Raw genomic sequence first — 18,984 nt, forward strand, 5'->3', positions numbered from 1 at the left:
ATTTTTTTTTTTGTGGTACAGAGGGGATTTCTACCTCTGGTCTATACTCCCAGACCTATTTTTATATTTTTATTTAGAAACAGGGTCTCACTAAGTTGCTGACAGCCTTACTAAGTAGCTGAGGCTGGCTTTGAACCTGTGCGATCCTCCTGTCTCAGCCTCCCAAGTGCGGGGATTACAAGCATGCGCCACCACACCCAGCTTGACCACATTTTAAAATGTATGTGTGTGTGTGCACACCTGTGCGTGTACAGATGTGTGCTTATTTTATTAACAAATAATCATAGAACCATAGAACAAGACCAAAGAAGAAGAAAAAAAAGGTGATTGAAAGTGGTAGAGGAAGAGCTATGAAGCAACAATCATCTTTTTTGACCTGGAGCAAGAAGATGATGTGTCTGATACGTCTAAGAATAAATGCTACTATTGATCCTGTGACACTGATGTTTTCATTTAAAATGGAGAATGTTTCTAATATATGAATCTTATAACGATCTTCATAGCAGATCATTTAAATTTAAGTCTTAAAGGCCCTTCTGAATCATCATAAGTCACAACCAAACCAGGCATTTATGGTTGATTATCTTGCTTTGGAAACATAATTTCTAAATTCTAAATGAGTTGAAGAGTATAATTTTTGTTCATTTTTGAAAAATGACTAAGATTCATTCATAAAAACAATCACAATGACTGGTATACAAAACACAGATTCAGAGTATCATATAAAAATTATGTATTCTGTGAATGACAATGTGTGTGACTGCTGCTGTTATGTTGTTCTCCTGTGTATTTCTGATAATGTAGAATGGAAGATACATTAAGGCCCCCACATTTTCATGTTCAGTACATGTGAAGTACAGCAAATTACTTGACTTCTTGTTCAACTAGTCCTAGAAAGACTCCTAGAAAGACTCCTTACTTCTTGAAAAGCCACAAATGAACATTTAATACTTTTGCCTATATAATTTTCTAGAGTTACCATGTCATTTTTTTTAAAAGTTACATATTTTTTACCCTAAAATTCAACTGGATAAGAAAAAAAAATCAAGATCCAGTGTTCTTCACTACTAAGAATAGAGTTGGTTTACAGTGTACCTTCATATGTAGCTATAGGACTAAGAATTTTTGTCAAAGGATTCTTTATAAATCAGACATCAGAGTTTCCACTCCAGATCATGAGGACCTCTGAATTTGTAAATGTCAATGCTTTTGATTTGTGAATCTCAACAGAGTTCTGTTTCAATCTTCAGAATTATCATAAGTGATTAAATAGTATTTTCTTATTCAAAAAAGGTATGCTTATATTTAATAAAACTGTAACATGACTCATTGATTGTAAAGGACCATTGGTGACATTTGAACAAACTATAAAAACCAAATCCTGCTATGTGGAGGACGGCGCCAGTGTTTGCGGTGCTGCTTGGCCTTGGCCTTATGCCATGCCAGCCTCCTGGAGAATTCCTGGAAGAGCAAACTTTCCCAGAGCATGGCACGATATAAATCTGATCTCCAGAGAGATGAAGCATTCCAGAGCTGAAATGTTTTGAGGAGTAGATGCTTTGATAGAATTGTAAGTTTCAATGACTTTAAATAGCAGAACTCTTAATAGATCTTTTCTCTTTTTATAAAAACAATGTTTTTTGGTATCTTCTGAAATTTTCCATCACTGGAAAAATTTTAAGCTCCTTGGAAGAAAGGTGTTAAATATTCAGAGATATTAATGTGTCCTATAAAAATAGCAAATAATGTTCTGAAGATCTAAAAAACGTCAATATGCTTTGTTCTTTGAGTGCAATATTTTGGCAAACCAAAGAACTACCAGATTCAACAAAAGCCATAAAACATGGTTAAAATTGGAAAGACAGTCTAATTTTCTATTATAAAAGCACAGGATTTTGAATGTCTTTAAAAATACAATTTATTTTAACAAATACCTAGAGTATTTATTGTCACACAAGACACATTATTAATACTGAGAATTATTCACAGAGTAGCATGTTTAGAACACTGTTCTTCACTTATATCTCTGTGACTCATGATTAAACCAAATCTGGGATTTTTATAATATAAAAATAGTTTTTTAAACTAATGTATTTAAAAATATACTTTGACCTTTCTCCTAAAGAGGAAGAAAAGCAACCCATCTCTCTGTGGCTTACCTTGAATGATAAACCGCTCCATGTTCTCTCTGAAAGGCTGCATGTGCTCTTCGGAGGAGACCTGGTACACTTTCCCCGCTTCCACCTCACAGGCTGAAAGCAAAGAGGTTGTTCAGAATGCCACACCATCAACAAAGTACTAAAACAACTTCAAACCCATATCAGCTAATGCTAGAAACTTCTCTCAACCATGCCTTGACTTAGGTTCTGTGCAGATTTTGGAAACCTCCAAATACCAACAGGAGAAGGCCAAGCACCAGGCTTCCTTTCAGAGAATCGCAAAGAAATTCTGCAAAGTCAACAAACTTGTTCTGTCCCTTCAAACTGATCATACGGGCAAGTTACTTCATCTACAAAGTGCTCACGATACTAAAGCCTGCCTCACAGTGCAGTCGTGAGGATTAAGTCCTTTAAGAGATTCAAAGTGTACATTCACAAACATCAAAGTCAACCAGTAAGCCAAACATGAGGAGGGATGGGGAGGGAATGGGGAGGGAATTGGGGAAGGGGCTAAATGAGTGATGTGTGCATGTGTGCCTCCACCATGTTGTACTACATTAAGGTGTAGGACTACAATGCACCAATAAAATTTTTTTAAAAATTAGATGCAAAGTGCCGAGCCACAGAAGAGTAGTATGTGACTGTTTTTTTTTTATCATCATTATCATCAACAGACTTCTAACACAAACTTATCCCTAATTAAAACTCCAAATTTCTTAAAAATATCAGCACAATAGAAAAAATTTGCTTACATTTATGTTAAGAATTCAGCTTCTACCCAGTTTTTGGTTCAGCCGGCACTCTAAGCTAAGAGGATCAACTTATCTCTAGAACTTTTATTTCCCTTTTCTACTGAATATGTGAATGATACATGATAAAAGCAGAGCTTTAGATAATGGGGCAAAGATACTTATAAAATTAGGAAGGCCGAGAGAAGAGGATCACATGTTTGAGAATATCCTTGGTAACTTAGTGAGACTCTCAACAACTTAGCAAGATCCTGCTTCAAAATAAAAATAAAAAATAAGTAAAAAAGGCTGGGAAGGTAGGTTATAGACAAAAATTCCCCTGGGTTCAAAATCCTGTACAAAAACCAAAAAAAGGGCAGAACAAAATGTAAGTTCAAGGTAGGTGGTTCAAGTTTTTAAGGGTGAGAGTAGATGTCTGCTCTCTTTGAGGACAGATTTCTTCTCCACCTTCATCTCTGCCCTTTTACTCTACTGGGAGTGCTTAGAACAATCTCTGGCAAGAAATACACATTCAACAATTATTTCTGGAATATTTCACTGAACTGCTTGTTAATCGGTACAATGTCATATGTATTGAAATTTCTCCAAGCCTTGGTGGTATTACTTAATCACCTGACATATTCTTTCCCCTTATGATCAGGTGTTGAATTTCGACCCAGTTTTTGGTTCAACTATCATACTAAACCAAGAGGATTAATTTTTTCACAACTCTATTTCCCTTTTCTATAGAATATGTGAATGATTTTATGATAAGAGCAGAGCTTTAGGTCAAACAGACTGTCTCTAAGCCTAATTTTGCTACTAGCTGTGTAATCCCGGGCCAGTTCCTTAAATTATCTGATTCCCAATGAGAAGTCAAACTTGAAGTGTTAAGCACAGAGCCAGCGAAATAGCACAGCTATTAAGAGTGGCATCTCAGTGTATGTATTCATTTCTATATCTTGGTCTCTAATTATAGTTCACATTCTTTGAAGCCAAGGGCTGTCCTATTCATCTCTGTGTCTGATATCTGAAATTCAGAAAAAAACCCTCCTATAAAAGAAAGGTTTTTCAGGTATGTCCATTGCTTATGAATGCCCTTAATGTGGATGTTAAGTCTCCAGAGGTGGCTGACTCATAACATCCACCTGCGTCACAACCCAACTCCAAATCGGCGAAGCTCTTCACCATGATACGAAATGTGCACAAAGATTCATCTGTTAGTGGTTGTTGCTTTACTTATTATGTTAAGAAAGAAGGGTATGTTGGAGATAGACAAAAGTAGAATGATAAGTTTGAGGGTTTACATATTTTTGTTTTGTTTTGTTTTGGTGGCACTGGGGTTCCTGGAAACCCTTCTACTTCTGGGTTATACTCCCAGACCTATTTTATATTTTTATTTGGAAACAGGGTCTCTTAAGCCAGCAAGGCTGGCTTAGAACCAGCGTGATCCTCCTGTCTCCACCTTCCAAGCACAGGGATTACAAGCATGTGCCACCATGCCTGGCTACATATTGTTTTATGTATATAATTCTCATATATGTTCTTACATATTCAATATTACATATAAATGTGTTCGATGTGGCTAACATATCAAATAAGAAAATCTCTTTAGAAGATCGGACCCCATTCTTAACTACAGGCCAGTTATGTTGCACAACATAATGCCCTGGCTAGTACTTATCATCTTCAAAATTGGTATGTGACTATGTAAATTTTTTAAAAAAATAGCAAACACTGCAATCTTAGAAACTTGAAGGGTCATTTAGAAACATTATTAAAAACAGAACAGAGATAGAGTTCCTGGAAAACTTGCATTACAGTCAAATCCAAATATATATATTAAAAAAAAAAAACATTTGTTAGGCGCCTGTTGGCATAACTGAGTAATTCCAATCATGTCAACTTTTGTTTAATTTAAAGACTTTTCTGAGCCAAAAAGATTTTGTATCGTTTTAAAGGGCTAATATTGGAAAGCATACATGAGCGTTTCCAAATACAAAGAAACACCAGAGGAAAGGAGGGGAAAAAAGCTCTCTGATCTTCACATCGGAAAATGGACTCTCATGCATCAATGACATCCACAGAGTGGCCCCTGGCGGGCAGGGCCAGAGCCATCTTATCTCTGTCTGAGAAACCTAGAACATCACCCACCACTCCTGAAGCTACTCATGATGGCAAAGAGTCTGGTTAAACTTTTAGGGAAATGGAATATCCCAGCTGTAATTTATAGGAGTCTCCAAACTCTATCAATGTTAATCACAGTACAGTCACTGCCTTTCTATGAGCTTCCAGAAGGTTTCCACGGCTTCTACAAATCTGCCTCAACAAGTACAAAGGGAGCCACACAACACATACAAAAAAGAAGAAACAACGTTGATTTGATGAAGAAATTCTTTCTCCCCAAACCAAACTGTTCCTCACATAAGCCTGGTTTGTATGTACGGGAAAGAGAAACTACTTTAGCTACTTACAATAGATCAATGTAGGCAGCAAGGTGCACACAAAATAGGCCTACAGACAGACAGACAAACTGGACCCTCCACTTGGTCTTCAGAAGTGACACAGGCCCACCAGGAACACTACTGTCAGTGACACCATCTGGACCTATGCTGTGGGGGGAGGTGCGGGGGAAGTCACTGCAGGCTCAATTACTGGTTTTAGATTTAAACCTAGCCTGCTAAATCTGCAAATCACCAAATAAGTCACCAAGTAAAGCGTTGTCTTGTGCCTTTATTTTGCCTCTCAGTGCTTGCTGAGCTGGTGATTGGGCACTGGGATAATGGTTAGAAAACCCAATTTCTCTATGTCGCTGCTTGATAGCAACACAACATGGTTAAACTGCAGTAATGCATGCCTTTAATCTCAGTACTTGGGAGGCTGAAACAGGAGGATCACAGGTTCAAGTCCAGCCTCAGCAATTTAACAAGACCCTTAGCAACCTAGTGAGTTCCTGTTTCAAAGTAAAAAATAAAAAAGGCAAGGGGTGTAGCTGAAAATTAGACACCTCTGGATTGAATCCCCAGCACCACAAAACCAAAACCAAACCAAACCCAAACAAAAAACAATAAAAGCAAGAATCACAGAAGTAGTGAAAAGTATATTTCCCCCAAGAAGTAAAACTCTTGTGTCCATTTTCAAGACATTAGCAAAATTTGTTCAGTACTTACATCAAAATGCAAAATAGATCACTTCTGGACAGAAATATTTTCTAGTTTGGGCCCATGAACAAAGAATTAGTAAAAGACACATTTAAAGCAAAATGCTGAGGCTTGAACGTCTTGTCAGATTGAGTCACTTAAATTCACATGATGAGTGAAAAGGGAAGAATGGAAAGAATCATATGAAAGAAGAATGATATATAATATTGAGAGAGAGGGAGAGAGAGGAGGGAGGGAGGGAGGAATAGTAAGGAGAAATTATGAGAAACTTATGAATTCTCTGAAATGTGTGGGAGGTTGTGGTAGTAACTTGCTTCAGGAAGCAATGTCTAGTGTTATTTAGAAAAGCAAAGGCAGAAAGAGTAGGAGTCAAGTCCAGGACTCATTAGGGATGGATGGGATTAAAGCTTGGGGAGCTTCAAAGTCTAAGCATATCTCAAACAAAAAAAGTACTACCTCATGATACATTTGAGACTACTTTAGGAATTCAAAACAATTTAGCAATATAGTTGTAATAATTTCTAACATTCCCCTTCTTAGTAAAAGGAAACTTGTATAGATTTATAACTCATATCAACATATCATGTAGTTTGACCTATTAAATTATATGAACAGAAGGAATTTTTATAATAGCAAATGGGAAAACAGCACAGTGGGCAGTGAGTAAACTGAGCTTTGAAACTTGATTTGAGCTGCTTCTGTACCCTGCCCCTGGAGACAAGGGCTTTGGGGTCTCCGAACTTAGTTTGCTCATCGGTACCAAGAGGACAGGAGGTATACCCATCAGAATTGGTGCAAGATTTCATATATGTGAGGTGACTGTGCTTTGGTAGTGGCTGAATAGGCTATTATTCCTGTTTTACTTGAGTTAATCAGAAATGGCACCAGTGTCTGTGAATCACCAACTTTTAGAGCATGGCAGAAGAATTTTAGGTGCTCTTTGCAAATGACTAGGCTTCTCACAAGCTGTGAATTTCAACAGACATGCATGCGAGGTCATATATATTGTGACACGAAGACTACAATCAGCGTGGGAAGGTGGCCAAAGCCTGAGAGTGACCAATGACCACTAGGACAAGGACACATCACCCACTCTCAAAGCCAACCAAGATGTGGGGACTCGCTGCCAGAGATGGGCTCCTCCAGCAAGGGAGGTACCTTTCCACTGCGCTGGACAGTGCTTGGGACCTCCACAAGTCCTGTGCGCATGTCTTCTCTGAGTTTTGGAAATGGAGATAAGCTGTGGCTGTCTAGAAAGTCACAAAGAACCAAAGTGGGGCAACAACATGAAGAAATGTCTGCCAGGAGAAAATAAGAGTAGAGGATGGCTTAGCCATCTCCAAAAGTTATAGCTCCCTTCCTCTGACTCTGAACTTTGAGAGCAGATAGAGATGGGATCACCATAGACTAATGTAAAGAAACAAAATAAAAGAGTAAAACAACGATCATCAGTATGCCAGTTATTAAGATTATTGTCTCTCAGCTCTGAAACCATCTTCTGTACCAAATTCTGGGTTGCTGGCTCCAGGCTCAACAAACTTCCTACTCCTATGCCATCTGGTACCCTGATAGATCTCCCCAGTGGAGGAGGAAGAGAGGCTGGCTGGAGGAGGAGCAGGGAAGGACTGCAGGGATTTGTAGCTCCCTGCATCTCTCAGGCAGTTCCAGTTCCCCAATGTGTTTTCACACACTCATATCCACCATTACCACACCCCTCAAAAGCACAGGTTGGGTGGTACAGAATCTGCCCAAGCTCCCAAACTCAGCTCTGCAGTACTCCAAGTCTGAGGTCCCGGGGCCTGGGGCCACCTCTACAGCTCTTCCTCTAAAGTTCTAGGTTCCTTGATAACCCAACCTCTTCACTTGATTCCCCCAGCCCAAGAGATGGGAAGTATTTCTTATGTTTGCTTCAGCACTTTCTTTTTGTCCTTTTTTTTTTCTTTTGGTGGTACTGGGGTTCCTGGAAACCCTTCTACCTCCAGGCTACACTCCCAGACACCTATTTTTTATATTTTTATTTGGAAGCAGGGTCTCTTAAGCCAGCAAGGCTGGCTTCAAACCTGAGCAATCATCCTGTCTCCACTTCCAAAGCGCGGGGATTACAGTGCGTGCCACCACGCCTGGCTCTTTTTGTCTTTTAACCCTTCAATGTGTGTTAACTTACTGTCTGTGTTAACTTATGCCTTAGTTGAGCATGTTAACTTTTATGGTTTCTTTTAAGATGGTGTAATTTTTGTGTGTATGTATATGTATGTATATAGATACACATAAAATATGATTCTTACATATATGATATTCTTATTTCTTTTAATATAGTGTGGTTTTTGTGCATATACCTTACTCCAAACCAACAGAAACAGTGAATAAAATTAGTGAACCATGTTTCTTTAAGTATTCAATAGCTTTTTGGCACTGGTAGTAAATTTCATCTTTATTATTTACTTAGAAATGATATCTGAATTGTTAACAAAAATTTGGCAGTCTCTCAGATTAAGTTCCCCCCAAATATTTTATACTATTAGCGCCCACCATCTACAAATATTGAATCTTCTTAAACACTAGATTTTCTAAAAGAATTTCTTATGCTCTTTAGTTATGTTTACTTTTGAATTTGGTAAGTTATATAATTTCTTCAGAAAGAACAGGAAAGGGTAAACAATCATTTTAAGTTAGTAGGGCCCAGATTACTAAATTTCAACTCTAAACCAAACATATTCCTGAGTTGTTGCCTATTTTTCTTCCTTCTTCAATTACTGAAAATGATGTCGGGCGTGGTAGCACACACTTATAATCCCCGTGCTTGGGAGTCTGAGACAGGAGGATCGTACAGGTCCAAAGTCAGCCTCAGCTACTTAGTGAGGCTCTGAGCAACTTAGTGAGACTCTGTTTCCAAACAAAATAAAAATAGGTCTGGGAGGATAACCCGGAGGTAGAAAGCCTCTAAGTTCTACCCCTAGTACCACCAAAAAAAAAAAAAAAAAAAAAAAAAATTCTGAAAATGTCCTGCACATAAAGTAACATGTGTAACAGTTACACAGATTATGAAAGTTAAATGCATACGCACATATTCAATTTCTAACTTAAGAAACAAAACATAACCAATGCTTGAAGAGTCCAACATGTGTTCCCCAGTGTCCCTCATCCTTAGCACTGGAGTTAAGTGGTATCTTCAATTATGTGTTTCTCATCCCCGTTCCCCAGACAAGCAATTGCCATATATGTACATCCATACATATGCTTTAAAAGCTTAAAACATCCCATTTCTATTTTTCTTCTGCCTTCCTTTTTCTCAAGATTGTGTTAACAAAATTTGTGCACTTTAATGCAGCAAGTGTTGTTTTGTTTCACTGCCCAATATTCTTTGAAAAAACACAACAGAACTTATTCAGCCACAATTTTGTCGAAAGCCACCTGAGGGGTTATGGTACTGCTGTTATAAATATGAAAACAGACATTTAGCCTGGTTACCTAGGCCCTGGGAGCCAAATACTGACTGGGTCAGAGAGAATGGCCACATTCCACCTAAGGAGATCATGCCTCATGGCTTCCTAAAAGATTGCATCAATCTACATTTCCATCATCAGTGTGAGAGACTTCTTACCAGTCCACATCTTTGACAGGATTTCACATTCTCCAACTTTCAACATTTTTGAAAATAATTCTAATCACTGGTGTTTCCCAAAGTGAAAACCTTGGTATAATTTGAAAATTTATTGATGTGCTCTCACATTTAGTGTGCCTATAAAACACTATGTATGTAATTACCAGTGTCTTCCATTAATTTGTTCCCCACAGGAAAAGTCATATCATTAGACAGTTTTACTGAAGAATAGATTGATAATAGCTAAATGATTCTAAATTCTAGCCCAGATTCATGAAGGATAAGTAGAAGTTTGCCAGTTGAAAATGGGGAAAGACCAGAGGACCTCGGTCCTGAAGGAGAAACATTTCCACAGAGGTCACTACGATAGTCCCAGGTTGAACAAGTACCACATATGTTCACACATGTGAAGACCATGCCTTCACATGAGAAAGTGCTCACAGCAGAGATAAGAGAATCATATGGACTTGAATTTATATAAGTTGGCTGCTGTACTAAAAGAAAAAACATTTTGCAAAATATGTATTATAACACAACCACTAATGATTTATAAATAAAATGTATCTAAACTCAAAATGTCAGGGAACTAATCACCTTTGATTAGCTGGAAGAGTGGATGCAAAGTAGACACTTTTTGAGTTTGTCCCTATAGAGAGGAGGCCTAGCAATTTTTTTATATGAATGAATATCAAATCTTAGAATTAAATGACCGATGTCTTGATTTTCTTTGTATAAAGTATCCCTTTCGCAGGGCGTGGTGGTGCACGCTTGTAATCCCAGTGCTTGGGAGGCAGAGACCGGAGGATCCCGCAGGTTTGAACCCAGCCTCGCTGGTTTAAGAGACCCTGTTTCCAAATAAAAAGTATAAAATAGGTCTGGGAGTGTAGACCGGAGGTAGAAGGGTTTCCAGGAACCCCAGTACCACCAAAAAAATTAATAATAATAATAATAATAATAATAATAATAATAATATAATTTAAAAAATAAAGTATCCCTTTCACTAGCAGAATTACCACTAGATGTCATGGATAATTTAGAGGTTAAAAGCCTGAAAAGCCAAAGAATCCTGAGAAATGTTCATTTGAACTGAGTACATGTAGCTGGGAGTAGTGGTGTATGCTCCAAGTCCAGCAACTCAGGAGGCTGGGGCAGCAGGACTCCAAGTTCAAGTCCAGTCTGAGCAACTTAGTGAGACTCTGTAACAAAATTTAAAAAGAATATAAAAAAAGCCAGGTGCCATGTTGCATACTTGTAATCCCAGCGCTTGGGAGGTTGAGGAGGATTGCCCAAGTTTGAGGCCAGCCTCAGCTACTTAGTGAGGCTCTCAGCAACTTAAGTGAGATCCTGTTTCCAAATAAAATATAAAAGAGGCCTAAGGGTATAGCCCAGAGGTAGGAAGCCCCTGGGTTTCATCCCCAGTACCAAAAAATAAAAAATAAAAAATAAATAAAAATAATATAAAAGGCTGGTGCTATATCTTAGAGGTAAAATACCCCTGGGATCAATCCCCTGTCCTCCACACACACATACATACCAATTGAGTGCACAGTACATCTGGTGAGGAAGGGATGAAGAGAAAAATAAATTCTTAAAACTCAACAGCTTTGAAAAATATCACAAATAAAAACACTGTTTGAAAGCTTATGGAAAGAAATATGAATATCTCAAACTGTAAAGCATGATAGTAACCTATATGTGACTGACTGGAAGGAAATCATGAAAGCATATGAGTTTATGAAGAAGAATTTATATATTGCTTATACTCCATTAAGATATGACTACAATGCACCAATAAAAAGTTTAGAAGGGCTTCCAGGAACCCCAGTACCACAAAAAAAAAAAAAACTAAGAAAAATAATAACAAAAGGTTGGGAGTGTAGCTCAGTATCAGAGCACTTGCCTAGCATGTGTGAAGGCCTGGGTTCAATTGCCAGTACTGAAAAAAATACAGAAAAGGAAAATAAAGAAAGGGGGAAAAAGGAAGATTCATTAAGTTCTCTGTCTTCCATTTTTCTCAAAATCACTTTCATCTTTTATTTGAGTTTGTCCCTAAATGGTTTCACAGATTCTATGTTTGGCAGGGCAATTTTTAACATGTAAATCATATCACCCCCATTCCCTGAATGGGATCCTCCAGCAGTTAGATATTGCAGGCAGCATTCTCTCCCCACAAGCTCACGGAGTTCCAAGAATGCTGGGGCAGACAGGCATTTTCTCTGCCTGAGGTACTTTCTGTATCTTCTTCCTTTCCCTCTACACCCTGCTACATGTGTGTACACATGCTTACACACACACATGCACACACATGTGTGAATGCAGGTACATGCGCTGCCCACCTACAGGCTTCCTGCCCATAATGGAGATCCCACTGCTAATCTCTGGCTCATCTATGTCTTGCATCTAGATAGTAATGCATGATAGCTTGAAATTCTTCTATTCAAATTTCCTTCCCCAAAATATTTTCCCCTGGTAAAGTATTCTTATATCGTGTCTCAATTCAAATGGCAGTAACTAACTGAGGCGTTCCCTAGCCAGTGACACAGAACCGGCTCACCTTTCACTCGGTTTCCTGCTCCCACGTTATGAGCATTGTTACTACGCTACAGTGCAATTATGCTTCTATGTTTGGCTTTGCAACTACATACATGGTGAATTCTTTAAACACAAGGCCCATTTATCATTCAACTTTCTTCTCTAGGGATTAAGGAAAATATCTTGGCAATAAGAGCAGCTCAATACATACCAGTTCTGAGTTCAATTGCCTTTAAGGAGAATATATCTGGATAAACGTGGTTGACTTAAACAGAACCAGGCTCAGTGCTTTATAGGCAAGCTTGATCCACACTTGATAATTTCCACAAAGAAAATCATGTGCAGTGAAAATATAGCTCCATTGTATTAAATGAGAACATAAAAATAATGAAAGTTTGATGATTACTTGTAAAAACTTATATTACATGAAACATACATATGTATATATGTATATATACCTATGTGTGTATATATGTAATGCATACAAAGACAAGAATCACATAGAAATGTCATTTAAAAAGAAAATGATAAGACTCAACAATTAATGTATAACACTGTTACCATCCCTTCCTGTCCTTTATCTGCCACATCTAAAGCCCATTGTAATTTTAAAGATTCTGGCTCTTTACCTACATTCTAGTTAATTTTTTTCTTAGAACAGAAACTTTTAATTGTCTATTTTTTTTTGGGGTGGTACTGGGGTTCCTGGAAGCCCTTCTACCTCCGGGCTACACTCCCAGACCTATTTTTACATTTTTATTTGGAAACAGGGTCTCCTAAGCCAGTGTGCGTGGCTGGCTTCGAACTTGCGCGATCCTCCTGTCTCTGCCTCCCAAGCGCGGTGATTACAAGCATGCGCCACCACGCCCAGCTAATTGTCTATTTTTAATGCTAAAGATGCTCTTGATTTTTAGTAGGAAATCATTCTAGAATTAGTGGACGGAGGGGTGTGGCACTCCCTTTCACTGTACGTGGGTGTGTGGTGCAAGTGTGCTTTTGAGGGTTGTGTGAAGAGTGGAAGACTAAGGCTGGCCCAGTTTGGAGCCTGCCCTTGGCCAAGTCACAAAATGACTGTGGGTGTCTCGCTCCTAACACTTTTTACTTCATTTTTTACATAATGTCCTTTGGTTCTGAAGGACCATCTAGACGTGTCTAAAATCATAATGACTGGTTCCTTCACATCTCCATTCCTCCCTATAGGGAGTCTCATACCTCCAGGTAGCCAAGCTAAAATGAGAGTGAACTTGTTCTCCATACACTGCATATCAAGTGTGACTGCAAAATCCAGACCCAGCATCTTCCCAAAGACTCACAGATCCTTCCTGCCTGGCTCACAACCCCTACACCCTCAGCCTCTCTGCCTGGTAGGGCTGCTTCCTCTCTCAACCACCCCCCACACACTCTTCAGGTGGCATTTCACAAATGTGTGTCTGAGTCTGTCATGCCCTTGCCCAAAGCACTCTAATGGCTGAGCAAAGAGAACAGAGTCACAGCCCTCCGCCGGGATGGCGGAACACCCATCCACTTCCTGAGGGCCTGAGCGCTAGTGCTTCAGGCCCCAACACTCACTTACCATCACTGTTAACTCCCTGGCTCAGTCCAGGCCCCAGCTGATGTGTGCCACGAGCCAAGGACTCAACACCCACACTTCCCTGAAGAGTTTCATGATGTCGCACCCCAAAGGAAGCAGTGCCAGTGTTGTTATGAGGAAAGAATCCAGATCAGGTCCTCTGGGTCCAAATCCAACCCCTCTCCTAGTGTCTTTTGGCAGCATATTTAATATCTCTAACTTGCACTTAGCTATTCACTAAAAAGTCAATGAATAACATCACACACCTGTGTCACATGGATTAGAGGAGTTTAAGACACTGACATGGGCTGGCACACCTGGAGACGTGCGTTCAAACTGTCAGCTGGGCCTCTTCACACCACATGTATGAACAATCCTCACCTAGCACTAAGGTCTCTTGCAATTAGCCAGCTCTTGGGTGTGAGTATTTTGTATCTCCCAGATAGATACCCAATATAAACTGAGAAACCCCTGGCCTCAAGGGTCAATGGACAATAAAAGTTTAAAGACAACTTTCTTGTTCACAATCCCACTATAAGTTCTATTTCTCCTATATCTTGAAAAAATGTTACTGATCTTTCAAAGTCCAATTTAAATATAATTTTCCAAGTACTTCTGTGCTTCTATAATATCTTGTTAATATAATTTTAAACAAATAATTGTTATAGCTGGGGGTGGTGAAATACACCTGTAATCCTAGTACTTGGGAGGCTGAGACAGGAGGATTACAGGTTTGAGGCCAGTATGTTGTAATGTTGCATGACCTGTTTCTAAATAAGAAATAACATAGGTCTGGGGTGTAGCTCAGTGGTAGAGTACACTGGAGATCAATCTGAAGTAACACACACACACACACATGCACACATACACACACACGTTTACTATATGTTGGGTGGTGGTCATTTTTATTACCACCAGCCCTCTAGTTAGTCTACAAGCTATGAGAAAAATTCTATGTTTTGATTATTGTTTTCCAATAATTCAATAAATACTTGTTGAATGACAGTAATGTATTATAGTGTCTCTAAAATTCCTTACTTGCTGGGCATGGTGGCACACACTTGTGATCCCCGCGCTTGGGAGGTGGAAACAGGAGGATCACACAGGTTAGAAGCCAGCTGCGCTGGCTTAAGAGACCCTGCTTCCAAATAAAAAAAGTATAAAATTAGGTCTGGGAGTGTAACACGGAGTTAGAGGGTTTCCAGGAACCCCAGTACCACCAAATAAATAAATAAATAAATAAATAAATTCATTACTCATCTAAATTTAATAAATTTTATTATTTTATTCTAACAATGCATCCAAGAAAATTAGTTGTTAATGTTCTAGAAGCCTTTTGGTAATACTTGGTAATACCAAGAACCTAAAAAAAGTTCACTGCCTCTGCTACAGTGTTCCTAAATCTAAGACTCTCTACTAAAGAAACAACCAGAGATATTCTACTTAGCCATAGAAAGAAACAAAATTATGACATTGTAGGAACATAGATGGAATTTAAGAATCGTATGCTAAGTGAGATCAACCAGTCTCAGAAAGCCAGGCAAGGGTCAAGTGTTTCGCTCACATGTGGAACCTAGAAAGGAAATAAGCAACATAAGGGAGAGAGATCTGTAGAGTAGAAGAAGATTGGGAGAGGGAGTGAAAGAGGAGGATTGAGGAAGAAATCAGTCCAAATAATACTATGGCAACATGTGAAGGTATTACTACCAAGTTCACTAAGGTGTGTGGATGGAGGGGAGCCAGTGAATGGTATGGGAAACACACTCAGAGCTGTGGGCCTGTATAATTTCACCAGATTGAACCTCACTATGATGTATAATTGCAATGCACTAATAAAATAATTCTTTTTTTCTTTTTGCGGGTCTGGGGGTGGAACCCAGGGGCATTCGACCTCCGAGCTATACCCCCTGCCCTATTTTTTATTCTTTATTTTGAAACCGGGTCTCACTGAGTTGCAGAGGGCCTCCCTAGGTAGCTGAGGCTGTCTGCGAACCGCGATGCTCCGGTCTCAGCCTCCCAAATGCTGGGATTACAAGCATGCGCCACCACACCCGGCACATAAATAATTCTTAAAGGGCCATGAATAAGGATGTTCAGTATTCAAGAGTAGTGAAAACTGGCATCTAATTCACTACAAGAATCAAATTACTCACTAAATTGAGGTACAATCATGAGATGGATTACTATGAAGCCATCCTAAATGATTTTTGGAATATATTAAATGGCATGGGAAAATGTTTCTGCTATAATTTTCTGTGAGGAAAAATGTAAGATATAAAAGTGAATACAGATGTCCAATGATGAATTCATAGACTGAGTTTTCTCTCTGCTCTCCGTTGAAAACATACAGGGAAAAAAAAAAAAAGATAACACAGAAAAGAGAAACTAAACAGACAGTATGCTTTATAAAAAAAATGTAAGTATCTCTTTAGATCAGAAGTAGAGCCGGGTTTGGTGGCACACACTTGTAATCACAACATTTGGGAGGCTAAGACCAGAGGATTGCGGTTCACAGACAGCCTCAGCTACTTAGTGAGGCCCTTTGCAACTCAGTGAGACCTGGTTTCAAAATAAAGAATTAAAAAATAGGGCTGGAGGTGCAGTTCAGAGTTAGAATATCCCTGGGTTCCATCCCCAGTACCATAGAAAGAAAGAAAAGAAAAGAAAAGAAAAGAAAAGAAAAGAAAGAAAGAAAGAGGGAGGAAGGAAGGAAGGAAGGAGAAGAAATAGAGAAGCCCAAGTTAATAAACAATAAACAGGGGTGAGGTAAGAAGGCCCTGGCTTGTGAGCTGGTGTGAGGTTGGCAGGTAGGGATAGAGGTAGCAAGTCTCACTGCTAGAGAGAACACAGCTGCTGCTCTGTGCCTCCCAGGGCCAGTCAAGTCATTCACTATCCCAGAGACTGGATCAACAAGGAGTTGAATTTTATCTACAAAAAGAAAATGGATTTTAGCCAACTTTCTAATACCTTTTAAAAATCATTGTAGAGACTTCCGGGAAGATGGCGACCGAGAAAAGCGGGGCTAAAGAGCCCCGCTAACAACCAATCTCCATTACCACAAAATCAGCGCCTTTCATAGCCAGAAAACACCATCACCAGAGAAACAAAAAAATCACCAGACTCCAGAGAGAAAGCGGACTGAGAACACAGCTCAGAGCCACAGAGGAGATACACCAGCCTCACGCCCGAGGACACGGCAGCAACGCCATATTACCGGCGGCAGCGGCGAATTTACCGGACAGCTACAGCAAGCCGAGGTGAGCCGCTGCGGAACAGCCAGGTGGGATCTTTCGGCACAGGGATCATCTAAAGCTCCCAGTGGCTGAGCTCAGCACACGCTGCAGGGACTCAGAGTGGAACTCAAAACCAGAGAAGAAAAAATACGCCAGCCTCACGGCCAGCCTCACGGCCAAGTGCGTGGCAGCGGCGCCATATTGCCACCGGTGGCAGCAGCAGTGAATTCACCGAGTCCAGTACAGCTACATCTGCGAACTCAAGAACAGTGAGTCAAATTGCGGGCCACAGAGGAGAAATCCCAGTACTGTACTCCCTGGGACTTGACCCAGTGGGGGAGTGGCGGTGGCAGAGATATCACAACATAGGAGAACGTGCAACCTGGCACCCCCCTCCCATAGTCTAAAGCAGCCTCTATTGACTCCCTGGGTCGGAGACTCTGTGATACAACCCAGTAAAGGAGTAGTGGGGTCAGAGATACTACAGACTCGTGATCCAGAACACCTTAAGCGAAGTCATAGTGACCCAAGGTAAGAACCCAGAAAAGGCACAAACTTCCGAAATCATGGGAAAGAGGAATAACACTGGAGCAATGAATGCCCACAACCCCACAACATCAGAACCTGATAAAACAGAAATTCAGAGATTTATAGAAGATCAAATCAGGAAAATAACTGTAGAAATAATAGAGGTGCTTCAAAAAGAATTCAGAGAGAGCCAAAAAGAGATAAAGGATGCAATTAATGAAGTAAAGGCCTCAATTCAAAGCATGAACAACTGATTAGACCACATGGAGAACAGAATCTCGCTCTTAGAAGATGATCATTCCAAAAATGAATGCATAGTTTCTAATCTAGGAAAAAAAATCCGACAGCAGGAATCTGACATTGAAGAAATATGGGCCCATTTTAAGAGAGCTAACCTAAGAATAATTTGGAGTAGAGGAGGGAAAAGAAAGTGAAACCAAAGGGATCAACAATCTCTTCAAGGAAGTAATAGCAGAAAATTTTCCAAACGTAGATCAAGAGGTCGATACACAGGTCCAGGAAACTTATAGAACTCCCTTTAGACAGGATCGGAGAAGAGGATCCCCATGCCACATAATTGTCAAAATGACCAATGTGGAAGCCAAGCAGAGAATCTTAAAGGCAACAAAAACAAAGGGCCAAGTGACATTCAGAGGCAAACCAATTAGAATCACTCCAGACTTCCCAAACCAAGTCATGAGAGACAGAAGGGCTTGGAGTAACATATTCCAAACTCTGAAAGAAAACAACTTCCAGCCAAAAATGTCCTACCCAGCAAAACTTTCTATCAAATTAGATGGAGAAATAAGAAGCTTCCATGACAAACAGAATCTGAAGGAATTTATGTCTTCAAAACCAGCGCTAGAGAAAATACTCAAAGAGATTAACTACAAAGAAGAAATAGGTAACACACACCAGAACCAGAGAAACAAGATTTTCCACCCAACAGACAACTAAGATTGGTTATCTGTGGAGATTCATTATTTATGTTAGTCTTTTACCTATCTCTAAATTGTATTGTTTGCCTTTATTGTTGTTAATTTTTAGGATTTCTAGTTGGAATATTAATATACCTTCAGATATAGCATTTGGAAATATTTTATCCCATTCTATTAGTAACTGTTAACTCTGTTTACATTGTCTTTGGATATACAATATTTTTTTATTTTTTAGGGAGTTTGTATACTCTTCTGTTGCCTGTGCCATTGAAATCATATCCAAGAAATCACTGCCAATTTCAGTGTTGTGAGGTTTTATGACCCAGATTTTCTTCTAAAAGTTTATAGTCTTAAGATTTATATTTAGGTTTTTTTATCTATTTTGAGTTAATATTTGTATATGGGATTAGGTAAGGGTCCAATTTTATTCTTTTCCATGTAAGTATTATTTTTCAACAATATTTAGTTAAAAGATTATTATTTCCACCACCAAATGTTCATGGAAACCTTGTCAAAAATAACTTGACAATATAG

At 39.3% G+C, this 18,984-nt stretch overlaps 1 protein-coding gene across 2 annotated transcripts in view; it reads right to left on the reverse strand.

The window, feature by feature from the left end:
• The window catches only part of FMN2 (formin 2), a gene marked incomplete at both ends in the record, with an annotated part of 296,940 nt that overhangs the window by 74,805 nt on the left and 203,151 nt on the right, over positions 1 to 18,984 (reverse strand). The window contains one exon of one of the 2 annotated variants that reach the window (XM_080698424.1): positions 2,160 to 2,252. The exons of the other annotated variant lie outside the window; for it this stretch is intronic. Within the exon in view, the coding sequence (XP_080554550.1) occupies positions 2,160 to 2,252 (93 nt within the window). The remainder of the gene's footprint in view (positions 1 to 2,159; positions 2,253 to 18,984) is intronic. 2 annotated transcript variants of the gene reach the window in all.

The sequence above is a fragment of the Muscardinus avellanarius genome, assembly GCF_963383645.1.
Source record: "Muscardinus avellanarius genome assembly, chromosome: 7".
Lineage (NCBI taxonomy): Eukaryota > Metazoa > Chordata > Mammalia > Rodentia > Gliridae > Muscardinus > Muscardinus avellanarius.